Here is an 11,733-nt window from a genome sequence, read left to right on the forward strand (position 1 = left end):
GTCGGGTTGTCGTCGCCGGGAGCCATGAAGGAAGGCTGGACGTACCGTCCACTGCGAAGCTCCGTGACGAGGTACAGGGAACGTCCACCTCCACCAGATATGTTACGGAGGAAGACGCAGACGAAAAGTTATGTAAAAGTATATTTACAATAAAATACGCTGCGCTTGGCCAAGAGGCAACAGCCCGCGCTAGCTTCTAATCGTCGTCGTCGTCTTCTTACTGCTCGGCTCTTCGTCATTGGAAATACTATCCCGTAGCAATATATATAAGAACGATGCCTGTCGACACTAGGCGAAATATTTACAAGATTATCTACGCACATACGTTACGACTGAGGCCGAGCCGAAGCAATTGAAACACACGTTTGGTAAACTGCAGTTAGGCGTCTCGTGCAACACAACCTAATCCATTGTACTGTGTTTTGTTTATTTAGAGCCCCTGAAAATTTTGACATGCCGCCATTGCGGCGACAGCGTGCCGATGTGCTCTGCGACCAGATTCTTTACCACATCGGGCGTGAAATGCACACGTGCACACGCCCTCGCGTGCGCAGCCATGTCCTCCGTCCGTGCGGCGGGATGGGCGGCTTGTCTCGGCTGGTGACGCTTCTCGTAAGTTCTCGTACACCGCGAGAGTTACGTGGGTAACATGACCTCTTAGGAGCACCGATGTTTCCGGCCGCCCCAACAGACCAAGGATGCAAATAGACGTAGCGGTCTGCGCATGCGCAGCCCCGTCACCCATAGTTCTTGCGTACGCAAGGCGCTTGCGTCCCCTAAACTAAATCTCTCTATTAACAGGCAAGAGACGGGGGCACGGCCGACTACATGATGAGGACGACTCCGTTGGTAGTCATGGCAGGACTTCGCGAACCTCTTCGTTTCAGATTGCACACCTGGCCAGTAAAATTCGGCGAGAATGCGTCTAGTCGTCTGGGATATTCCTCGATGACCTGAGAAAATTCTCTCGCGCGCTTTCTTCAGGACATTCTCCTTCAGGTGTCTGGGTACAACAAGCTGTTGTCACTCCTTCCCACATACCAGCTTGTGTCTTCGATATAAGACTCCTTCAGATAAGTAAAAGTGGGTCTCACGATTGTTTGTCAGAATTGACTTACCGACATTGTCAAAGCAATGTCGTAAGGACTCGCCATTTCTTCTCACGTTCTCGAGAGTCGCTTTGGTTATAACGGCCGCTGAGGGTATTAGTGCCGGCAGATTGGTCGTGGAGCATGCTGGAGTCCCCTTTGCAGTTAAAGCGCTATCACCCAGAAAGTCATTTTGGCCTTTTAGTAGGCAGAGCGGCAAGCTCAAGTCTTCTGAAGACGTTTTCCTCTTTGTGGACGAAATGTCAGGGCACTTCCCATGACTTCCAGAAAAACAGCTCCTTCCAGGAAAACAGGCTCCTTCCAGAAAAACGCTGGATGTCTTCCGCTGCAGGACGTACCGCCGAAATGGCCGTGTGGTCCATGTCTCTCGCGGTGCTATCTGCTTGGCCCACTCCATGATGTTGCTGTGGCTCATGTGGGTTTTCTTGAGTAATCGCCTTACACCTACGGCGTTCCCCAACAACGCATCGTAAAGCGGGTTCTGCATGCACTTGACACGCACAATGCCTGTGAAGAAGGCCGTTTCTAGAAAGACTACTGCCCCTGGCAAATGATGTGTAGTGCGATCTAACAGAAATACTGGACGTTTTGTTCCTGTAAGCTTTTCCTTCGGAACGAGTCCTTGTCGAACTTACCGCATTACAGCATTGTAGCCAGTATCCCGGAGCACAGTTACGGCCTTACTGTCGAGGCATCATTTGGTCACGGGCAAATTCTCTACATCAGAGGCAGTCGAAATATGTGTCCATGTAGTATTCACGACTGCAACGACCTCCCCATCTTCAACCACAACGTGCCCATTTTCTGGTACCGTCTTGTGGATAGGCCTATCAGTCGACAGTATATAAGGCGCTTGGTTTTCTTGCATCCTAGATGTTTCGCCAGACGAACTGGTTTTACTACTGGGCTATCCAGAACCGGAGTTATTTCTCGACCGTGACCAGCACTCAGATGCACGATGCACGGCTTATAACACAAAAAGCTTTAATAGTGCGCTTTAACAGGTCGCTCCTCAGGTTAGATATTGCGCCTACTCTCCGTCATGCTGTCCTTCCAAAGGTTGTCTTTGCCCAAAGTAGTGATATCTTGGGCTTCCAAAAAGCACTCAGCATTCTGGGACAGCGTACTCGTTACATTTTCTTTCTTTCGAAAATGCTCACAAGCGCAGGTGAACATCTCTTCACAAACTGCTCCGGCCCGCTTGGCGAGAGGCATATCGGAGACCCGTTTCTTTTTCCTCTGGTCTCGCTTCGCGAAATTTCTCGCGGTAACCTTCGGCGGCGTACAGAAATCGCAGCAACAGCGTAGCCTTCAGCTGATTATAGTCAGCGACAGAGGCGGAGTCCAGTCGCCCGAGAACCGATAAGGCTCCTCCTGTTAGGCACAAACCGAGCGAAAGTGCCCATTTGTTTCGTGGCCCCTCTTGAGACGCCGCGATGCGCTGTCGTAGCTCAGCCGCAAGTCGCTACAACATTGACGGGAGCCGGGGCGCATGCGGGGCCTCGGGAAGGCAGCGCGTCGATAAACGCCGCAACACAAGCTGCCTAGGAAGTGTCGGGAGCCGGGGCGAAGCTCGGTGCAGCTAGGTGCAGCAGGGGCAGGAAGCGCACACTCGCGCTTTTTGGCCCCGCACACCTGCGCGGGCACCAATTCCGACGCCCGCGCACTTCAAGTACCGTTCTCCTGCTGCAAGCACTAATCAGCTCCTGACCACCTGAGCACGTTTAGAGAGTCTCGCCTGATATTGAGAACATCACCCTAACCCTCCCCCTCATATTCTTGTAAAAGTTAAATACATCACCAGTGGCTACCTGAGAAACTTTAGGAAGTGCCTTGACATCCCTGTGAGGCTGTCCCGCAAAGTGAAGCGTGCAGCTTGCAGTTCACAGCGCATCCCTGTGCAAGCCGGACGTGCGAGACACGCCGATTTAGCTAATAACCGCCGTTTGAAGTAAAACAAAAAGAAAACAAAGAAATAGACAGAGTTGTGTGGGCTGTGCATGGCGGACCAATGTCCTCTCGACACGGACTTCCACCAAATCGGCGCATCTTCTGCGCGCGTGCAGCTGCTCGGTCTGGCTTCTGTGTTGGCAAGAACGCACCCGGTGCACGAAGACTCGTCGGACACCGTTTGGTCGGCACCGCTGGAGATGTGCGTGTTCGGCTCGGTCGTCGTCGTCATTGGCGCGTTCCTGCTTCACACCTTGGGAGAGAATAAATACGTAAGTGGCAGTCCTCGCACGCATCGCATTGTATGTGTCGTGCACGTGCAGTCGCACACCTTTCCCCATCTAAGAATAAAAATGACGATGACGATGGCGGCCATGGCGGTAGCTGCAGCAGCAGCAAAAAATAACAAATATAACCGTGGCACACGGTAGCTTGCAGTTCATGCTCTGTTGGGTCACTTGCTGAAGGGATCACATAACCCATATCCTCTGAGCGCACTCCACTCGCTTTGAGGCGCGCAATGGGCGCTTATGCTGCGTAGCTGTACCTGTACGACTTACGAAGAAAAGCGGCCTTCTCGTGAAAGGTGCACGATGAATACCAAGGGACGAATTCTCAAAGCTCTTTTTTTTGGTAAGTGCTCTTCGCCATTGTCCTTCTTTAAAAATATATCTACATTAAGGATAGGCTGGCATCGATTTTATTGCGATAACATTTTTATGAGCACTCCAGGAACATTTCCGCCATCGGCGTTGCAATGATGTGTCGTATAAATTTCAAGTGCGATAACATCGTGGCCGCGCGCCATATGCTGTGTGTGCAAGTGAAAGCGTGCGAGGGATAGCCGAGAATGGTGGCTTGATCTAGCGCGCGCAAGGGAGGAAGGCTGGGATGAAGCGCGCTGTCTTCAATCGCGCGCAAAGCACCGGTGGCTTTCTACACCGGCGGCGGCTGCGTATGGCGCAGCTGAGCGCGGCCGCGCGTGCCTTAACTTAAAAGCGATCTGAGATGGGGACAGAGTCTAGATTCGCCGAGGGCTGTAAGCTTCGTGTACGCTGTGTTCTCGTCGCTTATTTCGCGTTGTAGCGAGAGGCAGTAAAAAGGTCTATTCGCTCGCTGCTGATGCCGCGTTTCCTCATGCCAGCGTTTTCAGGGTGAGTGTCCGCGGTCCTCGACTGAGATGTGTTCATGATTGCCTGTGCGCGCGTGACACCACGCTTGTTAATTTAATTAGTAAGGGAATGTTTACAAGCTTATAGGGCCGATAAAACTACTACGATTACTTCATATAGCTTCCTAATAATTTGCTATCGCAATCGAAACTTCTCCTTTCGGCCGAAACGGTGACTTTTTGAGCAGTGCTTGCGGAAGAACTGTTTTCTCAATACGGGCCCTGGTAATTTGAGCAAATGCTCCTACATATATCCATGTATTGTCTAAAATGAGAATGAGCAGTTGCCTAGCTCTATTAGTTTGCAATATAACCGATGGCATAACGAGCCATATCTAAAAACGCGTAAACTACGCCTTCATGCACCGCATCAAACGTGCGCGATGAACGATGAAATTTGCAGGGTGGACCCAGTAACGCAAGTAAAATTGCAGAAACTGGACCCAGTAACGCAAGAGTATACCTAATTCTGTTGTATTTTCGTGATGTCGCTGCTGGTGGTTCTCTTGTTCATTGCACACTCACCTTGCGTTTGTGCAGGACCTGTATGCTGCCATGGAACCTCAGTCAGGGTACGGGCCAAAGGAGCCCGATATGTACTCCCGCTACGTCGCCTTCCTGACCGAACGAAATGCCGGGCCGAGCATCAAACAGCAGCTGGCCCCAAAGCAGTCGCATCCCACGCCGTCCCCGGCACCGCAGAGTGCGAAGGCCGATCACGCTGGCCTTCCGCCTTGCGAGCTGCCAGTACCTGCGCCAAGCACGGTCGATCGATGCAAGTCCGCCGACGCACTCGGTGCAATGGAACGAGTGGACACGGCAGCCGACGCCTCCGCGCTGCATACGACCACAGCACCCAGCGTACTCACCCTTGAGGAGGACGCCCGTCGCACGGGAAACGCGGCGACGGTGGCTACGACGACCCTCGTAGAAACGAACATGGCAGCGACGTTGAGCGAGGCGAAGGACTCAGGGACTTTCTCTTCGAAGAAGATGAGCAAAGTGTCCCACTGAATGTTAGATCGGGTGAAGCTGCGACGATTTATTACTTTGCGCTTCGTAAAACATTGGTTGCTTTTGCGAAATGACATGCAAACTAACCGGCACCGGAACTATGTGGCGTGAGTCTGCTGGCTTTGGGATCTTTGCTGGCGCAAGCGTTGCTCATACTATTGACGAATATATATAAAGTCGAAACTGAACCTGCGCGCTCCGATTTGTGTTACACGACTGATAACAATTGAAATGATAGCGCAGTTCTGGTCTCGGCCACGTTGTCTCACCTTGCCAATTTAAGCAGACAAGAGGTCCGAAGGTGATCTTGTTTTGTTATTTCGGTGTTTTCATTCCTTCGCGTTCTAGTCAAGTGACGAGAAAATTTGGAGCGAGAGCGATTTCCCTTTTTCTGAAGGTGCTGGGTTGTGTGTCTGCATGTTGCGTTGCAACTAATGCTGAGACGAAATAGCACTGACGCCTTGTTATTGCACGCAAGTTGCTCTAATGCTGGTATCTTGTTACGTACACTAAACTACAAAGGCACGCTTCTTCCTGGGGATATCTCTGGCATAGTCTTTCGCGAATGCTGGACGGTAGCTCGTAGACATGGCCAGAAATCCGGGACACGAGACGCCCAGCACCCTCTCCCGGTGGGTCTCCGCTCGAAGCTGCGCCTGCTGAATGGGCACGGCTGCTGAAGAACCGAGTCACCCTCAGAAACGCAGCAATCAATTAGAATTTTATTGGTGCATAAGAACGGCCATTTGGGGAGCTTCTTCGACAAGTTTAAACTCCATGGTACGGAAACTCCAGGTTAAGGAAATTCCTAGCAACCCGGAGTTCTATTACCACTGAGTTCAAGCTTGCCAAAGATGTTCTGGAATGTGCAGTTTTCATATAAAATGGATGGATGGATGGATGCAAAACTTTAATAAGAGTCCTGAGGTACGCGACTCAGCGCGCTGCGGGCCGCTCCCACGTTGGGACAGTCAGGCCATGCCCGACCGCCGCATCGTGGGCCCTCTGGACAGCCGATAGTTGCGCCCCGGCATCGGGGCTCTTGATAGCGGAGAGCCACTTGTCTTCATTGATTTTTTCTGTGCCTCGTAACGAGGGGCAACGCCAGAGCATATAAAAAAGAAATTCTAATTGAGAACTGCATGTTTTGGCAAATATTATTACGATATCATCGAGCGATGCTGAAGGGACGAGCCGCTGCGAGAACGACGACAAAGTGGGTCTGTGCCTTTGGCGCGAGCGAGTGTGGGACTGGTGATCTGGCTCCAGTGTAAATAACCTGTCCTGTATATAGCCTCTTTAATCTGTGTCTTTCCACACGTAACATTCTGGTGGAGGTCGGCGATCCCCGTCCTCACCACGGAACTCCGGAGTGGTCGGTACATCGAGCTTGTCACCATGCCTCCCGGTGACGAGACCGCCTCTGCAACGGCTTCGGCTTGTCCGACTGCTCCAATTATCACGGTTGCCCAACATCGCGACCCTGGTGTGTTCTCTGGCCTGGAGGGAGAGGACGTTGACGAATGGATCAAGCTTTACGAATGCGCCAGTGCTAATAACAGGTGGGACCCAACGATCATGCTCGCCAATGTCATCTTTTATCTCGGCGGCACCCCACGCGTGTGGCACCAAACGCATGACGACGAGATAAACAGCTGGGACAGTTTCAAAGAAAAGCTCAGAGAACTGTTCGGCGACCCCATTGGGCGCAAGGCTGCCGCGAGAAAGGCTCTTGCGTCTCGTGTTCAGACATCTACAGAGCCGTACGTTTCATACATCCTCGACGTCTTGGCTCTCTGCCGCAAAGCTGACGATACTATGTCTGAAGCAGATAAAGTGTCGCATGTGCTAAAAGGCATCGCCGACGATGCTTTCAATTTGCTTGTTTTCGGCCACGTCTCGACTATCGACGCCATCATCAAAGAATGCCGTCGCCTTGAACATGCTAAGAGCTGCCGTATCACACATCACATCACGCGGCTCCCCAAAACTGCCGCTACGTCGACATGTGAGGGTCGAACGCGTCAAACCACCCCCTGTGACGATGTAACTCGTATTGTTCGCCGCGAGCTCGAGGCCGCCTGTTTGCCAGCTTTCTCCGCGACGCCTCCCGATCCACCAGCAACCACGATTGCGCTGATTCAGGCCGTCGTCAGAAAGGAATTTGAGAACATGGTTCTCAACTCCGTGTGTTCATCGTCTACACCCACGGTTCCCCAGTTCTCTAGCAGCCCTCCTCGTCCCCGGCAGTCCTTCTCTCCCACACCTCGCCGCAACCCGTCCGAATGGCGTACCCCCGATAATAGGCCGATCTGCTTTCACTGCTGTCGCATCGGCCACTAGCTCTTATGCCCGTGATGCTATCGCCCATGCTGACCATGCTCGCCAACTTGCGCGCACTCGTCTACAAGTCTCTCAAGGCAAACAAAAGCAACGCTACGACCTCCGTCACCGTGATGTCCATTTTGTGCCCGGCACCCTCGTGTTGCTTTGGTCACCATCACGTAAAGTTGTGCTTTGTGAAAAACTGCTGTCCTGCTACACAGGCCCATATCGCGTGCTTCGCCAAGTAACCGATGTCACCTACGAAATCGCTCTAGCCACGCCCACTACGTCCTCCACTGTGACAACCAGTGCCATTGTCCACGTCGCCCGACTCAAACCCTACAACTCTCCACGCGCCTTGGATATTTAACAGCACCGTGACGGCGCTTTTGCCGCCGGGGGGGTAGTATTACGATATCATCGAGCGATGCTGAAGGGACGAGCCGCTGCGAGAACGACGACGAAGGGGGTCTGTGCCTTTGGCGCGAGCGAGTGTGGGACTGGCGATCTGGCTCCAGTGTAAATAACCTGTCCTGTATATAGCCTCTTTAATCTGTGTCTTTCCACTCGTAACAATATGATTTTTTAACTGCGGTGTCCGTTCAGCTGGCGCAATGTTGAGCGGAGACCCACCGAGAGAGCGTGCTAGGTGTCTCGCGGGGCTGGGGAGCCTACATCCTTCCTACGCGTGGCTATGCAGGCGTAGGTAACTATGACATGTCGAGGTTTCAAATGAAGACTGAAAAGATGAAGGAGAGATAGGCCTAACGCTAGACAGCGATGGATGTAGTAACGCCTGCTTAGCTCAAGCAGGTTAGGTGACTATTTGTCGCCGCCCCTTTTCGAAGTGATTGGCCAAAGAAATCATCATCATCATTATTCAACATCATCATCGGCTCATGTTCGGTATTTCTTGGGATTATTCAGACGTGTTGCTAGTGGCTGAAGACCCAGATTCGATTTCATTCAAGAAACGCTCGCAGCCCGGTTGTAGTTCCAAAAAATAAAACGAGTTGCGCTGTTTTGGATTAGTTCAGGGGAATGTACTTGGTTTTCGCAAAAGGGGCCCCATATAGCTGCAGCATATTCTCATTCTGGCCGTAACAGGGTTTTATAAAGCTGTAATTTTAAAGGAGAGGGAGCACGAGAAATGTTACGGCGTAAGTATCTCAGCCAAGCGGTTGGCTTGGTTAATTACATATCCAACGGGACGATTCCACGTTTAGATGTTATATGCACGCCTAAATACTTATATGATCTAGTCGATTGTAATGTAACGTTATTCAAGTAGTACACAGGCTGATTATTGTTCGATCGAGATACCCTCACAAATTTACATTTGTTAATGTTGAGTTCGGTTCGCCACAATCGGCACCAATTGCTGAAGTTGAGATCAGCCTGAAGCAGGGTGATGCCGTGTTCGTTAGTTATTTCTCTAAGGATTCCACAGTCGTCTGCAAATAAGTCTATGTCAAAAGGGATTGCTGAAGGTAAGTCATTAATATAGTTAAGGAATAATAGAGGTCCCAGGACGGAACCTTGTGGCACACCGTACTGAACGTCGCTATGAGGGGAGGCATGACCATTAGCTGTTGCGAACTGGGAATGGCTAACGAGAAATGGTTCAATACTATTTCCCGCCTTTCATTTTTTGATAAGCTGTGTCACCACCCTATTCTTCATCCAAAATTCATGTCGCGACCATTTTACTTATCTCAACGTACTGATCATCAGCATAAAGTTAGAATTGGTGCATGTAACAACACATTTTAAAGCGAAAGCTTTACTAGCCGCGAACTTGTGATTTCGCCGTGGCGGTACTACGAGGAGGCACATGACGTCACAACGCGCGCCTCGTCACGGATATTTCTCTCTCACTCTCGCTCCCTAGTCACTACAGCGCATACGCCACTAGTAGCACCGAGCCACAGGTGTTCCGCCGCTGCCCAGCGCCGCACCTTTCCGCTTCCGCCGTTTGGTATGACGACACCTGCCTTCCTCGTCGTTGCGCTCGCCTCCGCTCGCTTCTCCAGCTGCGTCGCATGCCTGATAACATTTCGGAAGATTGAAAAGGAGAGCTCGCGTGCGTCGGTGTTGCCTTCCGAATACTCGACGAGGCTTTTTAGCTCCCGGTCTGTTTGTTGCTGTTCAGTGAGCTCTTCCGCGCCTGTTATTCGAAGGAAGGCGTCGTCATCCTCTTCGTCTTGCGGCGGTGGGTGAATGGGCGCGCGTGATAGGCAGTCGGCATCAGGGTGTTTTCATCCGGTTTTGTAGATTACAGGGATGTCATATTCTTGCAGTGGGAGGCTCCACCGAGCCAGAAGTCCTGAAGTGTCCTTTAAATTGGCTAGCCAACATAACGAATGACGACCGCTTATGAGGGCGAGGCATTCCTTTTTGATAGTTTAATAATTGACTTCTGCTTTTGACAATGACCAGCTAGCATAAGCTATACCGTGTTCAAGTCCATCTTCCCTCTGGACTAGGATGGCGCCGAGGCGTAGGCTACTTGCGTCAGTGTGGATTTCTGTATCGGCGTCCTTGTCTGAGCACGGATGTACCGATTTCAAGTGCATGCGTCGTTTGAGTTCTTGAAATGTGCCGGCCTGCGGCGTTTCCCACTTGAACCCGACATCACATTTAGTTAGATGTGTCAGCGGCTCTGCAATGCGCGAAAAGTCCTTGACGAAGCTCCTGTAGTAGGCACACATGACAAGAAATCTACGCACTGCCTTCTTGTTTATGTGCTGATGGGACTTCGCGATGGCAGCTGTCTTCTGCGAGTCCACCCCGACTCGCAGAAGGACTCGCAGGTTTGCTGATGACGTAGCCCAGGAACATATAGCAAGTGAAGTGACACTTTTCCGGCTTCAGAGTGAGCCCTGACAAGTTGATGGCCTCTAGTACTGTCGCAAGCAGTGTAAGCGGATCGTACAAATTTTTGTGAATTCGACGACGTCATCGAAAAAACAAGACAGGTCCGCCACTTCAATCCAGCTAACACCGTGTCCATGACACACTGGATCGCTGCAGGCGTTGAGCACAGTCCGACTAGCATGACCTTGAACTCATAGCGGCCGTCTGGCAAGATAAAGGCGGTCTTCTCGCGATATCTTTTGTCGACTTCTATTTGCCAGTAGATAGACTTGAGATCAATCGACAAAAAGTATTTGGCGTTGAAGAGCCGATCCAATGCGCCATCTATCCGTGGGAGCCGGTATACGTTGTCGATTGCGATCGACGCAGAAACACAGGGTGCCGTTCTTTTTCTTCCCGAAGAGTACAAGAGATGCCCACGGGCTTTTCGACGGCTGCGTCATATCGTCGCGCAGCACTTCGTCGACTTGTTGCCGTATAGCTTTGTTTTCACGTCGAAACTCGGCAAGGGCTTTGGCGGAGTGGTGGAGTGCATTCTTCAGTTATTATGCGATGATTTGAAACTGGTGTTTGTCGAATCCTCGATGACGTCAAAAAGCAGTCTTTGTATCGTCGAAGAAGAATGCTGAGCTGTTGCTGCTTACTCAAGGGGAGAGATGGATTTATGCCGAAGTTTGGTTCGGGAACTATGGTAGTTCGGGTAGATGCGGCAGAATTTGAGAGGACAAACGCATCGCTGGTTTCCACAATTTCGGCACGTCTCATGCGATCGCATGCGATCGTCGTGTCCTTGTTTATGTGGCTGAACTGCTGGCTGAAGTTTGTGAGCATCACTTTAGCTTTCCCTAGGTACAGTCGAGCGATCGTTCTTGCGACGCAAACATCGTGGTCGACCAGTAGACGTTAGTCACCATCGACGACACCTTCTACGACTGCGGGTATTTCGCTAACGACAGAAATGACAATGCTGGAGAGAGGCGGTATCGTTACTTGGCCCTCAAGTACAATCAAGGCACGTTGACTGGAAGCCCTCTCCGTGGGTACCGCGTGTGCTGTGGATAGCGTTATCGACTTGGACCTCAAGTTGATGATTGCGCCGTGTTGATTCAGTAAGGCCATGTAGAGAATCACGTCTCGCGAGCATTGTTGGAGCCCAACGAACGTGGCAGGATATATCCGGTCATGAACTGTAATTCTCGCCCTCTAGATTTCCATCGGCGTTAACAGGCGTCATCCAGCTATCCGACTTTGACGGCTGTCCCAAGCGCTCTTCAATTTCTTCAATTT

The 11,733-nt window shown here is 51.3% G+C and overlaps 1 protein-coding gene across 1 annotated transcript; it reads left to right on the forward strand.

The window, feature by feature from the left end:
- Positions 1-2,793: 2,793 nt before the first annotated feature.
- LOC142571238 (uncharacterized) lies at positions 2,794-5,359 on the forward strand. The gene is made up of 2 exons (XM_075679496.1): positions 2,794-3,331; positions 4,771-5,359. The coding sequence occupies exons 1-2, from the start codon at positions 3,110-3,112 to the stop codon at positions 5,242-5,244; spliced, it is 696 nt and encodes a 231-aa protein (XP_075535611.1). The 5' UTR covers positions 2,794-3,109; the 3' UTR covers positions 5,245-5,359.
- The last annotated feature ends 6,374 nt before the right edge of the window (positions 5,360-11,733 follow it).

Source organism: Dermacentor variabilis, chromosome 2, assembly GCF_050947875.1.
Source record: "Dermacentor variabilis isolate Ectoservices chromosome 2, ASM5094787v1, whole genome shotgun sequence".
Lineage (NCBI taxonomy): Eukaryota > Metazoa > Arthropoda > Arachnida > Ixodida > Ixodidae > Dermacentor > Dermacentor variabilis.

Coding starts and splice junctions, on each gene's coding strand:
- LOC142571238 (XM_075679496.1), top strand. CDS start 3,110: ATGGCGGACCAATGTCCTCTCGACACGGACTTCCACCAAATCGGCGCA. Junction 3,332..4,770: donor CCTTGGGAGAGAATAAATAC/GTAAGTGGCAGT, acceptor GCGTTTGTGCAG/GACCTGTATGCTGCCATGGA.